Below are 18817 nucleotides of genomic sequence, written 5' to 3'. Positions count from 1 at the left end.
CATTAAAACTTGAAACGTATATTTCCCCTTTATTAAATTTTATGCTGACTGAAAGTATTTATGAATAAAACAGGAGAGTAAAAATTATGCTTGAACAAAGAGAAATTAACAGAAACAAGTAAATTGAGTAGCAAAACTGAGAACAATAATAATATTATGAATAACGAACAGAAAAAAAAACAATTTAAATGCAAAATGGTGTTGTTTAAAGCGTTCAAACGAATAACATACATACACATTCACATACAATATGCCGGCGTATGAATGAATCGGGTGCTTTTCATGTAAATTATGCAATAGTCAATGTGACGACGTGAAATTTTATCAATTTGCCCCAGAGTGAATAGAAAAAAATGGACGATTAAAAACATTGATTTTTGTGTTTTATCACTTTTAATTTGCAAAGCGAAATATCAACTTCAAAGGCATTTCATTCATACTAAGATTATTGCTAAATCTCCATGGAGTAAAACACTGTTTTCAAAACATATGTTGCATGACTTGAGAAAATGATATATAATTTGAACGTAGTTTTACAAGAGTTAGTCAAACAAAGATGAACAAAATCAACAAAAAAAAAACAACAGAATATTATTATATTACTAGAGCGGATGAGAATTAAAATTCTTAATTCTCAGTTGAAAAAATTTAAGAAAAAATCTTTATTCATGAAATAGTTGGAGAGAAGAAAATTTAATTTAAAATAGTCAAAAACGTTCATAGAATTGCAAAATTTTTTATTTAAAATGAGCGATCGGATTCTAAGAGTGGATCTTGATACAGCAAAGCAGGACATAGACTCAATATTCTGGATTATCCGAAGAAGAAACATAAATATTTACCAAAAAAATGCATTATGTACTATTTACTTTCAATCAATCTAAATGTAAAAAAGAAAAGTGTATTCGTTTCCGCCAGTTACAAAAAAATCTGCGAAAAATCTAACCAAAAAAAAAAATAAAGACATAATTATATTATAATACTGTATGAAATATTATAATGTTAAATATATTAATTATGAGTAAATCAATTGATTGTGGCTTTTATTCAGGCAATTTGACAACAAAGGTATTAAAATTCACTCAAACTTGCTGTCTCTAAAAATTCTAATACTTTTTTCTTCATTTTTTGTATATCAATGCATATTTTGCATACGTACGTAAGTACAAAGTGAATCATTGTTGCAACCCCCACACAGTGTACAACATACACTGCGTAGACCAAAGAAACGTACTTATTTCGAAGATAATATAGAAATGTGAAATCGTCAATACTGAGGCAGTGAGACAAACGTGACGTGTGCTTTTGAGTGCGTATTTTTTATATTTAGCTCACGAGATGTATACATACTATATGACGTATCAAATTGAATTCGCTGATGTGATACGTTCTATCGATCTTTTTTTAGTTTTTCTTCGTATATCGCCGGCGTTTGCTCAATTCAATACCAAGCGCATAGCTCATATGTAAACAATATAGAACAAACCTAGTATTATGCATGTAATCACTTAAACACACAGATCTTGTGCACAATGTTGCAGTTATTCAGGTCAGTAAATGCTCGTGTCGGTATTTGTAAATATTAGCCTACTACACTGCCTCTATTTATCTGTTAGATCTGTCTTTGGCAAAAAATTCAGTGAATTTTACAACAGGTCAAGGTGTTGCAAATCTTCGTCTCCGTGTGTCTTTGTCTATTTGCCGGCAATTTTATCTTTTCACTCTAAGCTCGATATTTCTCCATAACTTACACAAAGCTATGGGATAAATTGGATTACTCGAAGCCACTTTCAATTAACTATCAAAAAAAAGATTTTTTGAAATTGCACGCCTATTTACACAATTCAATCGATTTTTTCCATCACTCTTCTGATTCATAACAAATGGAATTTTTCTTTTATTTGCATGAATGAATTTCATAGCACTGTCTGTAAATATATTTGGTACGTGCAGAGAGTGAAAACAGAATGCTTGAGTAAAATTTAGAATAGAATTTTGAGTGAGTTTATACATGATTGCCTTTTGGACTCAACGAATATTTTTTGATTTCATTGCAATAAAAATGAATTAATCGCTGATTATTTGCAAGCTCGTTCCTGTGTGCAGTCAATTATTTCATAATAAAGAGCTGTTTTGACTGATATTGTATGTATGCGACGAATTTTTATCAATCATACACGATTAAATGGGTCGGTGCATATTATTAAGCGTCGTTTTATGTGATGTGGTTTAAAATGAAACTGAAATGTGCACTTTGAAATACATTCGAAATAAGAAAGACAGCAGAACATTGATTAGTAAACAAAAAATGTTTTGAGCGTAAGATTATGGAAAAAGAGCGGTTTGCGTAGATGAAAAACATGCTCGCGTATGCAAGCATAAGTATGATATCAATTTTATCGTTGTTGGTTTCTTTTCTTCGTCGATTTTTATTATGTTTTCTGTATTCTGAGAATTCTCAATTTCAATTATAAGCTTTGCAACATTTTAACTCTATTATCAAATGGAAAAAAAATGTGCAAAGTCAATTCTCGTGCCAGGAACGAATACAAATCCGATCATATGCATTTTACTTTTCCGTACACAACGTGTCAAGGGAAAGTATAGGAATTGGTCCCGAAAACTTTTTTCGCAAAATTGGTTTAGATCATCATAAAAACTCATGAAACGCGTAGAAAACTACTTTTTGAGACACTTTTCCGTTCGTGTGCCGTCGTCGTTGTCGTCGTTGTCGTCGTAGCTGTTCGTTAACACGATAACTCAAAAAATAATTGAGATAATCAAAATCTGGAAATGCCAAAAGTTTTGTATTCGAAAAACTTAGTTTAAGTTCGATGATTAGCCATTTTCGATTTGATCCTGGGGTACTTGCCCTAAGAAAAACCTCAAAAAAATTGACACTTTTGTATAATATGATATTTTCACTGCCTTTATTTGAAGAAAATTCACAAAAAATAACCAAAAGTTCCTACGGACAACGCATGCCAACGGTACGGAAAAGTTCGGGATTACCACTGTAATTCTTTTTTATTAATACGTCATTTTGGAGCGATATGGAATAGTTATAGGCCGAAGACATTATCTCTAATCAGTTTTGTGATCGTCAACATTTTTGAAGTCAAAAGAAGTCTTCTCTTTCATCAGTACAAACGAACGATCGTGCAGTCTAAATAAAGTGAAAACCAATAATTATTAAACATTCATGACTTCCATGAGACATGATGACTACGACTTGATGCAATCACAGTAGACATTGGTGCAATATTTTCGTTTAAATTCGCAACGAACAAACGAAAATAACAACACAAATGAGTTCCTACGCTGTAGATCACAAGCAAAGCTGATCCAAGCAAACGATTTGAGAACGAATGCTCACTTCAGCAACGACATTCGTTGAAGTAGTATCGAGCTCTGTGTCTCCTAACGGAAATTAATTTCATCATTTGTTAACGCAAAATATTGTGCATCATTCCATTCAATTTTTATCAATTTTCCATTGATTTATCAAAATATACGCTGTGCTCGATATTTGCAGTCTTTATATTCAAGTGTTCAGTATTTAGTTTATTCAAATATTTTGTTGAATATTGGAAATAAAACTGAAAAAAAACAAAGTGCGACAAAGTTGTATTTTGAATTAAATTGAATTTCATCTCGATTTAAATCTATTACGTGCGTGACAAATCGTAAAATCATTTTTCTTACTGCGTTGAGTAAATTGAACTGTTTCAAGCAAATTAACCTAATAAATAACGTTTTATTTTTCCCTAAAGTTTTAAATATGTCATACCTATTCGATTATTTCGATAATCCTGATGTCGCATTCGATGACGACTCCCTGTCTGATTTTTTATCAAAACTTGGGATTCAAAATGAAGATTTACTCAACATTGATCTCAAACTCGCCAAATCTAAGTAAGAGCTAATCAATATTTGGACTTTTCTTTGCAGAATTTTAGTAAAAATGATACAATTTTAGAAAATTGGAAATGTCTCCGCTTGAGGCCTTTGATGTACCGATCGAAATTTTAAAAATTGAAAAAGATCAAAGCTCATTGGGCGGTGATATTGCACCAGAACTATCGGGATTGCTCAAACGTAAGCCACTGTTTCGAACGAACGAAGATGAATACATCGGGGCTTATACCAAGATGGTTCAACTCGAAGTGGCTTCACAGTCAATTTTCCTTCTTCAATTCAATCATCAGAACATAAAGTTGTCATACTCGGGCAATGAGCGTGAATTTCTCATCAAAAATGAAGTGAGTAGAATGCTTCGCTAATAGATACGTTTCAGGGTTATTATGTCCGTACAACTACTTTGTTTGCACGAATGCACATCTAAATATAAAGTAATATGCAAATAAGCTAGTATTATGAGCTGCTTTTGTGGAATAAAATTTGAATGTTGTGTGCAAACTGAATCGATTTCAACCAAGTGTTTTTCTTTGTTTACAGAAAAAAGTATCTCGAATGGTCGAAGCAGTCGACGATTCGATTCTAGATTGATACTCTGAAGCCAAATCCAGCTAGGGCAGGCATTTCAATTCAAGGTCAGGTCAGAGGATGCAACAAAGATTTTTTATTTGTCGAAATCGCTCAAGAAAATGTTGATTACCTGATACGCAACTGTGAAATCGAACAATACGACATTAATTTTCACATCAACCGTGTTGGAATGGATTAACACTCACAATTTATTCGATCATTTGATAAATAACTCGAAATATAATCACTTTTCTAATGAAACCGACGAGCTATTCTATGAGAGAAGCTATACGTTTAGGTATGAAAGAATATTTTCTAAATATTTTTCTCTGGAAAAAATTTGTGAATTCGTTTTTTTTTATTTCATTTTTCATATTCTGTAGTGGTCAATTGGCTGCGAAATTAAACGAGGAACAACGTGCGGCGGCCATAAATATAATCAAAGCAAAGAATGGTTCACTGCCGTATATATTATTCGGACCGGCTGGTATGTTATTTCATATCTTGATGCAGCAATCGTTTATTTTTCATTACATTTTGCATGTTTTGTTTCTGACCATTCGAATTCACAGGCACAGGAAAAACTGGGACTCTATGTGCTGCGATTGAAGAAATTGTGCGATCAACAAGTGATCATGTGTTGGTATGTGCAAATTCGAATGCCGCATGCGACGAAATCGCCGAACGTCTCATCAAAGTCTTGCACACTGACGAAATGTACCGAATGTATGCCAAATCGTATGACCACCGTAAAATCAGCAAAACCATGAAGCCGATTTGCAATTGGGCTAAAAGCGAATTCCATTTCCCTTCGTTAAAGTATTTGTATCACTTTCGAGTTTTGATTTGTACTCTGACTACAGCCGGATGCTTAGCTAGAGCTCGCGAAGCACACTACTACAGCTCCAGTCACTTCTCTCACATTTTTATTGACGAAGGTGCAAGCACACACGAGACTGTTTCCATGATTCCAATTGCAGGTAATAAACGATTAATTATTTTTTTGTAATACAAACTAATGGTATAATTTGCGAGAAATTAATCGGACTGATTTGGAAATTCAAATGCATTTTTATCAGGTCTTTGTACATCGCGCAATCAAGTACACAGCAGTGTCGTGCTGGCCGGTGATCCTAAGCAGTTGGACGCGGTTACAAAATCGGAGAATGCTGTAAAGCTCGGTTTTAAAACTTCGTTTCTGGAACAGCTGTTCAATCGGAAACTTTACGAACGAAATCCTTTGACGGGACAATATAATCGACGGTATATCACGCAACTGGTGAAAAACTATCGTTCGCATCCAGCCATCCTGGCTATTCCAAATGCGTTATTCTATGAAAATAAATTGGAGGCCAAAGCATCGCTAGGTTCGTTAAGCGAAGTAGTGCGTAGACCGTGTGTGGCCAGAAAAATAATTCCGCAATACTTTCAGATACCACCAATTGGTTTATTGGTTCGAAACTTCTGCCCTGCAAGTCGTTTCCAATCATATTCAAGTCGGTTCAAGGACTCTGCTGAAAATCAACAGAAGATTTTAGGTAAGCGCATCCTTTTCACATTATTCAACAAATGATTTTAATATTTGAATTGTTTCATTTTCACTCCAAAAGCATGTTCAACTTGAAGGAAGTGAATGTTGTCATCGACTATGTCAAAGCACTCTTGATGGTGGATGTCAACAAGAAGCCGGTTTCTCAAGCTGATATTGGGATTGTGACCCCATACAAACTCCAAACAAAAGTCATCTCACGAGCTTGTCACAAAAATGGCTTCAAAGACATTACCATTGGCACGGCAGAAGTGTTTCAAGGTCAAGAAAGACCTGTAATGATTGTATCAACTGTACGCACCGGTGGAATTCTTGGATTCGTCAAAGATCCACGCGTAAGACATCTGTATTTTATTCCAACTATAACGCTTTTGTTTCAATACGTTTATCATTGATCTTCATTCAATTTTTTTCTTCTATCGTTTGTTTGTGCCTCTTCTCTTCCTTCCATAGAGACCAAATGTCGTGATCACTCGTGCAAAATGTTTACTGATCATTGTTGGCGACCCTCATACTCTCACTTTGGATGAAAATTGGAGAACGTTGCTCAATGAAGCAGCGGACTTGTCGGTACACTCGTGGATTTAGCATTTCACTTGCTTTGGCGATTCGTGAGTTGCCGAAGCATCATATATGCAGTGCACTCGATATTTAACGTGAAAACCTATATTCGGTACATCGAAGTTGGCCGAGGTATGATTTCGTTTGCGCGTCGCGTAAGCAATTCACTTGCGATATAACGTGAATCTCTATATACTATATATCGCAAGTGAATTGCTTACGCGCTACGCGCAAACGAAATCATACTTCGGCCAACTTCGATGTACCGAATATAGGTTTTCACGTTAAATATCGAGTGCACTGCATATATGATGCTTTGGCAACTCACGAATCGCCAAAGCAAGTGAAATGCTAAATCCACGAGTGTGCCGACAAGTCCGCTGCTTCATTGAGTGATCAATTACTGCGTACGGAACAATGCTGTTGTCCAAGGAGAGCGACCATTTCGACCACTTTTCTTGTAGAACACATGGATTTTTCGTTAATTGTTTTCAACGTATTTCATGTCACTCAGTAACACCAAAGAAAATTACATTTTTTCATTTTAATTGAAATAGATTCTAAATTGTATTATACCATTTCGAATAATCGGGGTAAAATAGTCCAGTTTGAGTAAAAATGTTTAAGCTTCATGATGAGTCACCCATTTATATGCATTTCTTTGTTGTTAAAAAAAAAAACAAATAAAAGTCGACGATCGTAAAAACAGTTGAAATGTTTTGTGCTTACTATGAATAAATTTACATACGGATCGGCGAATAACACTCACATAACAAAATGAAAAGAATTACATTGGTAATCCCGAACTTTTCCATACCGTTGGCCTGCGTTGTCCGTATGTAATTTTGGTTATTTTTTGTGAATTTTCTTGAAATAAAGGCAGTGAAAATATAATAATAAAAATAAAGTGAAAAATCGGTCACTTTAACTAAAATTTCCACAATTTTGTATGAGAGGTACCCGTAAACCGATTCTCATTGACTTTAAATTTTCTAAGGTTTCATTTTTTGGAGGAAAAATAAGATTCTGAAAGTTTCATGTTGATCGCATTTGCAGAAGTTTGGTTTTTGGCCCTCAATTTTTGTCAAAATTTTCTTGGAAAACTTCTGCAAATGCGATCAACATGAAACTTTCAGAATCTTATTTTTTCTCCAAAAAATGAAACCTTAGAAAGTTTGAAGCCAATCAGAATCGATTAACGGGTACCTCCCATACAAAATTGTCCAAAAATCGTTAATTTTAGTCAAAATTTTGTATGGGAGGTACCCGTAAATCGATTCCGATTGGTTTCAAAATTTCAGAATCTTATTTTTCTCCCAAAAAATGAATTCCCAGAAAGTTTGAAGCCAATCGGAGTCGATTTACAGGTACCTCCCATACAAAAGTGTAAATTTTTAGAGGTTTTTCTTAGGGCAAGTACCCCAGGATCAAATCAAAAATGGCTCATCTTCGAACTTAAACTAAGTTTTTTGAATTAAAAACTTTTGGCATTTCCAGATTTTGATTATCTCAATTATTTTTTGAGTTATCGTGTTAACAAACAACTACGACGACGACGACGACGACGACGGCACACGAACGGAAAAGTGTCTCAAAAAGTGGTTTTCTACGCGTTTCATGAGTTTTCATGATGATCTAGGCTTATTTTGCGAAAAAAGTTTTCGGGACCAATTCCTATACTTTCCCTTGACACTTTGTGTACGGAAAAGTAATATAGGTCTGCCAGTATTTGTATATATTCAAGAGTTCCAAATCTTTCCTGTCTGTTTTCTATTTATATGACTTTTCCAGAACCTTCGATGAATTTCACAACCGGAACAAGTCGTTGCAAATCTGTGTACTTGAGTTGCATCGGTCTGGGCATTTTAGTTTAAGAATCAACAGCAACAGCAAACATTACGAATCGTTTGAAAAGAACGTTGACATGAAAAGTCATCTATACTACGGCAGTAAAACAAGTATAGTCATTTCTGTGTATTCTTTGAACACACATTTCGTTTCTATTTAGTTTACGAGATGTATATAAGCCGCACTGTATTGTACCGGTGCTTGTGGCACGCTCTATGTATCTCTCTTTTATATGTTTATGTTGGGTTCTATATCTCTGCGTATGTCGTTGGCATTGATGCAGGTTTAGCGTAAAGCAACATGTGAATAAACTTTAATGTGCGTGTATACATTAGCCGCACGCCAATTTGTTATACAGCGTTGCTATTTGTATAGTATTGCACTAGAATATTCGCTAGTGTTTTCCGATGGAGCTAAATTACGAGAAGTTTTGATGAATTTCACAACGGACAAAAGACGTTGCAAATTTTCTGTATTATAAAATGCAGTTCAGTTCAGAATATTGCGCTTATAACAGTTTGAACGTTCATCGCGTTGAGACAAAGAAGCATCTCCTCCTGGAAGAAAGTGACTTGTGAATACATTTACGTTTAATTTTTGCACAGTGAAGTGAATATTGCGCCCGTTAATATGAGTAAAAAATTTGAAGTAAATCGTGAAGGTTATACCAACGTCTATGTAGACGGTTGTTGTCTAAACCAAGGCACACCTCAATCCGCTGCTGGTTATGGCATTTTTTGGGGCCCCAATAATAAAAAGTAATTATTTGATTTATAATTCACTTTCCCAATTTTGTTTTCCTACAAAAATTTTCTTGCATTCATTCTTTCAAATTTCTAAAAAAGAACAATCGAATTAAACCCCAACTCAAACATCATAAATACCATTACTTTGTTATAAATGATTCTAAATATTCATTTTGATTTATTTTTCATATTTGATAGTAACTTAGCTGGACAATCTCGCAAAAATGCCACGAACAATGTGGCAGAAATTCAAGGTGCCACCGTTGCTATCCAACAAGCTGCTAGGTTGGGCATTAAAAAATTATGCGTGGTTACTGATTCTGAGAACGTGTACGATGCGGTAACTGAACACCTTCCGCAATGGAAAAAGAATGGCTGGCACAGGCTATACGAGGGGCATAGCAAACAGCCGATCAAAGACCGTGCTGCTTATGAGAAATTGGATAAGGCCATTCATGGTAATTCAAAAGTGGCCATAAAATTCCAACTTGTCGAAGCACATTCCGGCAACCAAAATCATAATGCAGCTGATCGATTGGCTGCTGAAGGAGCTCGACTCCATTACAATAATTAAACATATTTCACGTGTATCACACACAAAAATTATTTCGATGGATACCTAAATCTTGATATATGTGCAAAAGTGTTAGCGAGAAATGTGTTTTTGATTGTGGTGTTTTTACATTAAGAACGATTTTTTTTTGAGTATTGAGCTTTCGAAAATCTGGTTTAAAATAGTAAACTTCAAATCTTGATCGGACAAACTTCCCGAAGTCATTTAAGCACATCTGCAAAGATTTGAGCATCCATTCGATTATATTTTCGGAATGAAAGTAACAATTTCGTTATGACCAGTTTGAATATTTCTTTGTTTAAAAAGAGTTTCCAAAGTTAAGAAAATAATCTCAGTTGAAGCAATTCGTTTTGGAATTACAATTTTTAGGTTCTTCATTAGACTCTTTTTTTTATCCATTATATAATTAAGATAAGACTGATCTAGTGAAAAAGAGCCATGTAATCGAACCACATTTTGTTGATAGTTATGCTATGATTGTTTCAAAATTGAAACTTTTTTCTCATAACAGTAGGGCGAATTTCTTTTGAAATTTTTCTTTCAATTTGACTTTTTCACAAAGTTGCCTTCATATACGTGTAATTTAAGCAGACATTCAATGCTGCTTAGTATCGAACGCGGTTCTTGTATTTGCAGCTAGCTATTTCTCGCAGTTTTACATCGCAATACATTTCCTTATTGGGATTTTCGTTGATTGTAAACAAATCTGTCTATCTTTTACATTTTCACTACACACTTCTAATGGACATATACTATGTACAGTGGCAATGCGTTGATATAGGCAGACTTGTTGAAAAAAAGTTAAATAAACAAAACCAAAATCTCCATAAGGGAATATATTGGCAGTGTAAAACTGCGAGAAATAGCTAGCTGTGAATACAAGAGCCACGCTCGATACTAAGCAACATGGAATTTTTGAATTTAAGTGTTACAACTCATTCCGAATCTAAATAAAAATAAAAGTAGAAATTTCCCATGAAATTGTTACAATGCAAAAATCGATGTTCCTTTTTATTCTGTTCAATGGACGACCGCGAAAACTTTTTGCTTTTTTTACTTTTGAATATGCGATTACTCCTATCATCTCTATCTACGATGATAAAATGTTGAAGGGGATGAAGTAAGTATTTCTTTTGCAGTCACAGTGATATATGTCGATATACGTATATGCGATAATATGTGGTGCATTTTTTCAGATTTTGGGCATTAGTACGTGGAAAAATCGCAAGAGAATCTATAAACAAACCGAAGATAAAAGTAGTCCAATTAGCAAATTGGCATTGTCAATACAAAATTCGAATGGCACATATGAAATGTTTCCCACTAATGGAATACTTGAATCGTTATTTTTTTTTTCGTTGCGTTGCTGATGATGGTGCGCAAATCACTTTTGCATCGTAAAAAGAGGTAAATGTTTGTTCAAACCCCTCAAAACCACACAAAAGTTTCGCTGCTACTCAAATTCTCCGACGCAAGAATTAATGTGGCCATTTATATGATGACATTCTGCTAAAAAGACAGTTTCGCCGCAACATATGAATGTGTTTTTTTTTTTTGGATCACGAGAGGAACCTCTGGTAGTACAATGACTTCAGCATTAACTATAATTAAAGTGCACATTTAATCAAAATGTAAGTGTAAGTACTTGAATGAATCATACGGAGAAAAGCACACGATCATCAAATATAGTATACATGCCGAATGCTTATTCATCATCAGCGATAGTACTGTTGTTCGATTTTGGTGTTTTTACTGTACACGGCCGTTACCCTTAAGCTGCCGGTGGGCATACGAGTCAGAGGAGCAGTAGTATTATTCTTAGAATACTTTTCATTTTTTGTTAAGCTTTTTCTTGTTCATTTTGCCATAGAACAACAACTCATTCAACTTTGAACAATATATGATTGAGATTTTTGAAAGGAAATGTGCATCATTCCATAAATGATTCAAAATCTGTTGATATCAACACTCACCTAAATTAAATGATCGGTAAAGTATAAATATTTGAATGACTTTAATTTGTGCATTTTGTGAATGGGATTTTTTATTGTTTTTTAGGCGAGACAACTTAAGTATTTGAAAAAAAACTTCTGAATCACCAATATCCACGAATATATCGTCATCGTGTGTTCAGTTTAAATGCCTAAGTTCTTTTTTTTCAATTTCAATTGATTGCAAACGGTTTCAAATGCTGAAATCCACCCAAATTAGGCTAAAATAATTCAAAGAGTCTTTCTCCTTCCAAAACATCTGAAAAATCATAATCTTCTCTGATTAGACGCCGGCTTTGCACCAATGATTCATATGTTTTACGATGTTTGCGTGACAAAAAGAGTGTGACTACACCTATATACTAGCCCAAATCCGTGTTTCTGTTAATTTCTCCATTTTATAATAAAAAAAAGAAATGAAACTTTTATTACTCCATTTGTATGTTTGGCACCATATTGGAATGAAATAATTAATTGTAGGCCATTTCTATGTCTATTTTTGGTTTGCAATTTTTTGTGTACATGTTGAGCACATTCTCTCACGCCTACTCAACAACAAAAATACAGTCTCTGCTATTTAGACTACGAGATACATATACATAAGGCGCCTCGTAACAAGTCCATTCTAGCGGTCAACTACATCCATGTGTCTGTAAGTATGTGTTCGGTTTTGAATTTCTGCGTTTTTGTCGGTATTAGCTAGATGCAATTTCAAGAGCATTGCATGAAAATAATAATTTGCGTGTATCCACTGCCTTAAGCCAAATTTTAATGCACACAACTCTTCTGCACACTGTGACAACTAACGAGTATGTTTATGTATACTCAGATAACAGCACATTTCTGCCGGTATTCGTATGTATTAGTGTACCAGAACATTCGCATTTTTTTTTCTGTCGAATGTGCTAGAACCTTCGGAAAAATTCACAACTGGAAAAAACGTTGCGAATCTGTGTGTATTCAAAGAGAATTCAATTTCGGATGTTGCTCCACAACAGTTCGAATGCTCATAGCGTTAAGACGTTTGCTTGCGATAAAATCAAAAGTGCTTTGTTTTTGTATTTAATTTTTGTGCAGATTCTTAATTTTGTGAAGTGAATATTTTTTCAGGAAATATGAATCGCAATTTCATAGTTGATTCTGAAGGCTATACCAACGTCTATGTAGACGGTTGTTGTCTAAACCCAGGCACACCTCAATCTGCTGCTGGTTATGGCATTTTTTGGGGCCCCAATAATAATAAGTAATTATATGATTTTTGATTTATTTTTCGTATGTTTTTGATCCAAAAATGAATACCAGTTCGCATTGTTTTCTGTCCAACATACATACATATATGTGTTTTTGCATCCATTTTCAATTCAACCTAATAACAAAAAAAATCAAGGGAATTAAATTTAAGCTCATAGATTAGAATTGATTCATTATAATTGTATCGGTGAGCATAAAAATGGGAATACAGAAGTGTTACAACTGAAGCGCAACATGAAATTTATTTCTTAGAAACGGTACATGAATCCTCGCTTCAATAGAAACGTAACATGAAAAATGTGAATTTTGAATGTAGTTTTTTGTGTTTTTCGCGAAAATGATAAGAGTAAACGATTTGTTATCTTCGACAAAGTTATAGAATTGGTCAAGTCCCAAAACTTTGCTGACCATACTAACCCATTATCTCTAACATATTTCGCGAAAAACACAAAAAAACTACATTCAAAATTCACATTTTTCAGGTTACGCTTCTATTGAAGCGAGGATTCATGTACCGTTTTTAAGAAATAAATTTCATGTTGCGCTTCAGTTGTAACACTTCTATATTCCCATTTTTATACTCACCGACACAATTTAAATTGATCGAATTCGTAAATGATTTTTTGAATATTCATTTATTCTGTGTGCTATAGCAACCAATCTGGGCAATCGCGAGGAGGTGCTACGAACAACATTGCGGAAATCCAAGGTGCAACTGTTGCCATTCATCAAGCAGCTCGATTGGGTATAAACAAATTGCGTGTGATTACCGATTCGAAAAATGTTTACGACGCGGTAACAAAACACCTTCCACAATGGAAAACGAATGGCTGGCGCAGTCTTTATGATGGACAACCGATTAAAAATCGTAGCGATTACGAAGCATTGGATTCTGCTATTCATAGCTATCCCCGAATGGATGTTGAATTCAAACATGTTGCCGGACATTCTGGCAACCAAGACCATAATAAAGCCGATAGGCTTGCAGCCGTCGGTGCAAGGCTTCATTATTGAACATACTTTGCATGCACCATGTACACAAACAACATTTTTTAATTTCGGAATGGAAGTAATGATTTTCGTTAAGCCCAGTTTAAATATTTCATTTTTCAAAAAGATGTTTCAAAACCCATTAATATCAGTTTAGATCGTTTGAAAATTTCTAATTTAGCTTTTCATCACACTCGTTTTTATCCGTTATTATAATTGAAAAGGGAACATTTTATCAAACCGTATGTCAAACATAACTACATTATAATTTTTCAAAATTTCAACTTCGTTTTATAACAATAGAACGTTTTTTTATTGAAGTTTTCTTTTCAATTTGATAAAATTGCCTTTTTATGCGTTTATTCCAAGCGTTACGACACATTCCGAATTTAATTCAAAATAAAAAAATTCTCCATGAAATTTTTACAATGCAAAAATTGATGTTCTTCTTTTTATTCTGTTTAATGGACAACCGCAATATCTTTTTGCTTCTTGCACTTTTCTATATGCGATTACTCCTATCATCTTTTCGTGCGATAACGAAATGTTGAACAATTTCAAGTGAGTATTTCAAAAAATCTTGTGTTTTCATAATTATGATATATGAACCGTTAAAACAAACAAATTCCCTCGGAATATTTTAGTTTCAAAGTGCAACATGGAATTTTTTTTATATAGAGTTTACAACAACAACTCCATATGAAAAAAAACTTTATGTTGCACTAAACTAAAATATTCTGAGGGAATTTGTTTGTCCTGGTTCATATAAAATTTTGTTCAATTGTTCACTTGAAAAACATCAAGAATCTATAAATAAACTTAAGATAATGTTTAAGTTTTTATGGACTTTTGTTTTGACTAATTGCTATTCGGTCCATAGACTTTAATATTTCATTCAAAAACTTAGATGAAAAAAAAAATTGACGATTATGAGTCTTACTTTTGATAATAATTAAAATCCATTAAGTAATTGTCAATGAATCACATTTATTTGTACGAAATCGAAATCGAATTAATATTAGCTATTTAATTGCCTCGTTTAAATCTCTGTTTAAAAAAAAAACTTTTTCGTTTGAGAAGTACATCAAACATACACATTTCCAATTTGTCATCTCAGTGAACTCTTTTATGACAGTTGTCTTGAATTTTGCCATCATTTGTGTCTAAAACGAGCATTTCAGTTCAACAGTTTTTTTTTTTTCGCAACGGTCATCAAATTAAACACATTGATTGAATGACGTCACTCGCACATATTCGATTTTTATAGCACTTCAACAGTCGTCGCAGCAGTGGCGACTCCAATGCATGAACTGTCAAAATTTGCTTTGTATGCTACACACGACATTGACAGTCGACGTAAGTAAAGACAAGTGAACAACAGTAGAGATAGTGAAAACAGCGACAAGAAATACGTATTTTTCTTTTGTAATTGGAATTGGATTTGTAGTGCAAATAAAGATTTTTAATATTGTTTTTAATGATATCATCGGAATTGGCACAGATAACCTAAAAAATAATGATATTTTCGAGAAAAAATAGAACTTTTGCTCGGAAATCAGTGTCATAATAACGAAAGTAGCACAAGAGAGAGATTGTGAAGTATAAATTTGGTCGTGATTTAATTGGCAAAAATGTTGCTGAAAATCACATTTTTGGTAGCTGTGGGCTTGCAATTTTGCGTTGGACGCAAACATCATTTGGAAGTTGAGGTAAATAAAAAAAATTTGGGCAATAACAATTGAGTGTACGACTTAATTGGCCAGTGGAAATAATCGATAAAAATGTATCATGACCTTTTATTTGATTCTAATTAATATTATTTATTGCGTTCGTCCAGGGTGATGTACGGAGATATATTGCACTTAGCACATTTGGATTCTTCGAAGGTGGCACTTTGGATGTGAATTTATACAATTTCCGTGTCGATGATGGGCGCGAAGTTGAAACGGTAATAGCTCAAACAACTGTTCAATTGAATTCATTTCTTCTAACGCAATTCGCATTGTTTTTAGTTCGGTTTAACATTGGACAAAACGAGAAGCGATGCAATGAATCCATTCATCGATAATCATCAAGATAAATGTATTCTTGAGGAGCCAGCATCAATGCAACACAATGGACCCATTGCCTACCTCAACATGGATCTTAAAAATTTACAGTACGACTAAAAAAAAAAGCACTGTTTCAACGAATTGAAGTGTTCGAATCAATTATTCTTTCATTTCTCATTTCCCTAAAGAGTGACTGTGAATTGTTCGAAGGACTGGCACAACATTCATATTTACAAAGATCGATCGATTCTAATAAAATTGTTGGGAACAAGACGAGACGAAGATAATCCCATGCCGGGAATGATGCTCGAAAATCAACGTCGTAAACGTTCGGGTTAGTGTTTCTTTCGATTCATGGGCATCTTTTCATTGCAACGGATAAATTAGCATGTCTTTTTCCCCTTCAGTTGAACCAGGCCAACATGAGGAAGCGGTAAATGCCAAGTGCAATCAAATCAAGATGCCAATGACCGTCGCCAAAATGGATGGTTTCAGTTATTACAATTTCTCGGTGAGCATATCTCTTCACCACATTAATTTGATGGTATTTCTTGCCGAATTCAAGCCAACAAACTTTCATTTGTTTGCAGTTTGTGATGTATGTTCTAACCGAGCAAGAAGAGGGATTGTATAATTTATACTTCCATTCCTGTCCAAACTATCAACGCGAGTTATTTGCACTCAATTTTGAGGTGAGTTAATGGCCAACGATATCTTTTCTTATCTAAAAATCTATTTTTAAGACACAACTCCATTTAAAATGAATAAAATAATGGATTTGATTGATGTTCGGCATTTTAGATTGATATCGAAGAGGCCAACAAAAGTAATTTCTTATCGGCTGGTGAGATGCCATTGCCCGAGCTTTATTTCATGATGTCACTGATCTTCTTTTTATCAGGCTTATTTTGGTTATTCCTGTTGAAAAAGAGCACGTAAGAATTGAACATTTTTAATATTTTTCCATGACATTCATGTAAACCTGTTCTGAAATGTCATTGCAGCCACACCGTGTTCCGAATTCATTACATAATGAGTGTTTTGGTCTTTTTAAAATCACTTTCGCTAATGTTCCATTCGATCAACTACCATTACATCGACAAAGAAGGCGAACACATTGAAGCGTGGGCCATTTTATACTATGTGACTCATTTGTAAGTGGACGTGTTGTAATTTGCAAAGAGATGTGTATGAGTCAATTTGCAAACGATGACGAGATCGAATAAATTCCTTTTTATTTGTTTTCATAGACTCAAGGGAGCCGTACTTTTTATTACAATTGTTTTAATCGGCACCGGTTGGACATTTATCAAACATATCTTAGCGGATAAGGATAAAAAATTGTTTATGATTGTAATTCCGCTGCAGATTTTGGCCAATGTAGCCGAGATAATCATAGATGAAAGTGAAGAAGGCGATATCAAACGTGCCACATGGACGGATATTTTCATTTTGGTGGATTTGATATGCTGTGGTGCGATTTTATTTCCAGTTGTATGGTAGGCGAATCGAATTATTTCAGAAATGACATGAACCAATGTTATGATTCACTACTGTCTTTCTACAGGTCAATACGACATTTGCAGGATGCCTCGTCGACTGATGGTAAAGCGGCCACCAGCTTGAAGAAATTGCGATTATTCCGACAATTCTACATAATGATTGTATGTTACATCTACTTTACCCGCATTATTGTGTACCTGTTGAAAGCAACCGTGCCGTTCCAATACGTTTGGCTCGATGAAATGTTCAAAGAAGCCGCTACTTACATATTTTACGCGTTGACTGCATACAAATTCCGACCAGTACCAAGTCATCCATACTTTGCAGTTGAAAGCGATGATGAACAAGATGATGAGGTCGAAGTGTGAGTATGCAAACCGTGTATTTTTTTATCCAGGCAAAATTTATCGAATTTCTCAATATATTTAACATGAAATTTTCCACATTTAAACTTAAAGACTGACTGAAAGTGGACTAACACGAGGATTGCACAACACAAAAGCCAAGAATCGTAGCTTAGCCACCGTTGTGTCGATGCCCTTGTCATCTGCCAAATCGAATACGGACGACTTTGACGGAGACGATGAGGAACGTGAGAATTTGATCGGAACTCGTGAGTCAAGCCATGAATACGATTGAAGGCTGCTGTAAATAAATTATGTCAAGTCAATGCTTAGCCCCTAGTTTTAAATAATTTGTGATCATGTCACGACTAAGATGTACAACGTATATTTAATAGTAACTAGACACCATCCGATTTTTTTTTCTTCATATTTTTTGTAGCATCCAAAATTTAAATAAAACTAGCTGTTAGTTTGGTCGACAATAGAAAATAGTTTTTTCCCGATTTGAATTCTCTGTCTTTTTCACTATTTTGTAAATTGATGCCTTTGAATTGATGCGTTTATTGCAATAAATAATAAATAAATAATGTGCTATAATTCGAAAAGATTGCAGTTTTTGATTTGCTTGAAATTTTCATGTATCTAGGCACCCTGAGCAGATGTGGAGTACCAAAAAAACGTACAAAATTGAGGGAAAAAAGAAATTTAATAATTTAATAAGCAAAGTTTACTCGATACCTTACCCTTTGACTTTGTCTGGAAACTACGACATTTTGCCTTAAATTTTACGTATTAAACCTACGGTATTGCTTGCCAAATAACGTATATTCAGCACCAATTGATCTTTTCTGATATCAACTTATTAAATTAAGATATGAGATCAATTCACAAAGGTATTTTTTTTCTTGATTTTAGACAAAC

The 18817-nt window shown here is 34.2% G+C and overlaps 4 protein-coding genes across 4 annotated transcripts; all 4 read left to right on the top strand.

The window, feature by feature from the left end:
- Nucleotides 1–4679: 4679 nt before the first annotated feature.
- LOC129568988 (helicase MOV-10-like) lies at nucleotides 4680–6589 on the top strand. Its single transcript, XM_055447340.1, has 7 exons — nucleotides 4680–4786; nucleotides 4872–4975; nucleotides 5061–5468; nucleotides 5568–5855; nucleotides 5921–6026; nucleotides 6099–6372; nucleotides 6491–6589. The coding sequence occupies exons 3-5, from the start codon at nucleotides 5204–5206 to the stop codon at nucleotides 6004–6006; spliced, it is 639 nt and encodes a 212-aa protein (XP_055303315.1). The 5' UTR covers nucleotides 4680–4786; nucleotides 4872–4975; nucleotides 5061–5203; the 3' UTR covers nucleotides 6007–6026; nucleotides 6099–6372; nucleotides 6491–6589.
- A 2367-nt stretch (nucleotides 6590–8956) lies between these two features.
- LOC129569288 (ribonuclease H1-like) lies at nucleotides 8957–10764 on the top strand. The gene is made up of 2 exons (XM_055448020.1): nucleotides 8957–9204; nucleotides 9391–10764. Exons 1-2 carry the CDS (start codon nucleotides 9077–9079, stop codon nucleotides 9764–9766), a joined length of 504 nt encoding a protein of 167 aa, XP_055303995.1. The 5' UTR covers nucleotides 8957–9076; the 3' UTR covers nucleotides 9767–10764.
- A 1573-nt stretch (nucleotides 10765–12337) lies between these two features.
- Nucleotides 12338–14206, top strand: LOC129569287 (ribonuclease H1-like). Its single transcript, XM_055448019.1, has 2 exons — nucleotides 12338–13000; nucleotides 13662–14206. The coding sequence occupies exons 1-2, from the start codon at nucleotides 12873–12875 to the stop codon at nucleotides 14020–14022; spliced, it is 489 nt and encodes a 162-aa protein (XP_055303994.1). The 5' UTR covers nucleotides 12338–12872; the 3' UTR covers nucleotides 14023–14206.
- A 1041-nt stretch (nucleotides 14207–15247) lies between these two features.
- Nucleotides 15248–18501, top strand: LOC129569281 (protein GPR107). The gene is made up of 11 exons (XM_055448013.1): nucleotides 15248–15707; nucleotides 15836–15946; nucleotides 16011–16156; nucleotides 16238–16383; nucleotides 16457–16560; nucleotides 16640–16741; nucleotides 16851–16984; nucleotides 17054–17203; nucleotides 17300–17548; nucleotides 17617–17916; nucleotides 18011–18501. Exons 1-11 carry the CDS (start codon nucleotides 15630–15632, stop codon nucleotides 18189–18191), a joined length of 1701 nt encoding a protein of 566 aa, XP_055303988.1. The 5' UTR covers nucleotides 15248–15629; the 3' UTR covers nucleotides 18192–18501.
- Nucleotides 18502–18817: the final 316 nt, after the last annotated feature.

The sequence above is a fragment of the Sitodiplosis mosellana genome, unplaced genomic scaffold (genome assembly GCF_009176505.1).
Source record: "Sitodiplosis mosellana isolate CC-2019 unplaced genomic scaffold, AAFC_SMos_1.0 Smas_scaffold_30, whole genome shotgun sequence".
Lineage (NCBI taxonomy): Eukaryota > Metazoa > Arthropoda > Insecta > Diptera > Cecidomyiidae > Sitodiplosis > Sitodiplosis mosellana.
This window is presented reverse-complemented; position numbering and strand designations above follow the sequence as displayed.

What these genes read in the sequence shown, in the direction of transcription:
- LOC129568988 (XM_055447340.1), top strand. Translation starts at nt 5,204, where the DNA reads ATGTACCGAATGTATGCCAAATCGTATGACCACCGTAAAATCAGCAAA. An exon ending in TTCCATGATTCCAATTGCAG is followed by an intron (nt 5,469 to 5,567) that starts GTAATAAACGAT and finishes CATTTTTATCAG; the next exon opens with GTCTTTGTACATCGCGCAAT. An exon ending in GGAGGCCAAAGCATCGCTAG is followed by an intron (nt 5,856 to 5,920) that starts GTTCGTTAAGCG and finishes CAATACTTTCAG; the next exon opens with ATACCACCAATTGGTTTATT.
- LOC129569288 (XM_055448020.1), top strand. Translation starts at nt 9,077, where the DNA reads ATGAGTAAAAAATTTGAAGTAAATCGTGAAGGTTATACCAACGTCTAT. An exon ending in TGGGGCCCCAATAATAAAAA is followed by an intron (nt 9,205 to 9,390) that starts GTAATTATTTGA and finishes CATATTTGATAG; the next exon opens with TAACTTAGCTGGACAATCTC.
- LOC129569281 (XM_055448013.1), top strand. Translation starts at nt 15,630, where the DNA reads ATGTTGCTGAAAATCACATTTTTGGTAGCTGTGGGCTTGCAATTTTGC. An exon ending in AACATCATTTGGAAGTTGAG is followed by an intron (nt 15,708 to 15,835) that starts GTAAATAAAAAA and finishes GCGTTCGTCCAG; the next exon opens with GGTGATGTACGGAGATATAT. An exon ending in TCAGTTATTACAATTTCTCG is followed by an intron (nt 16,561 to 16,639) that starts GTGAGCATATCT and finishes ATTTGTTTGCAG; the next exon opens with TTTGTGATGTATGTTCTAAC.
- LOC129569287 (XM_055448019.1), top strand. Translation starts at nt 12,873, where the DNA reads ATGAATCGCAATTTCATAGTTGATTCTGAAGGCTATACCAACGTCTAT. An exon ending in TGGGGCCCCAATAATAATAA is followed by an intron (nt 13,001 to 13,661) that starts GTAATTATATGA and finishes TGTGTGCTATAG; the next exon opens with CAACCAATCTGGGCAATCGC.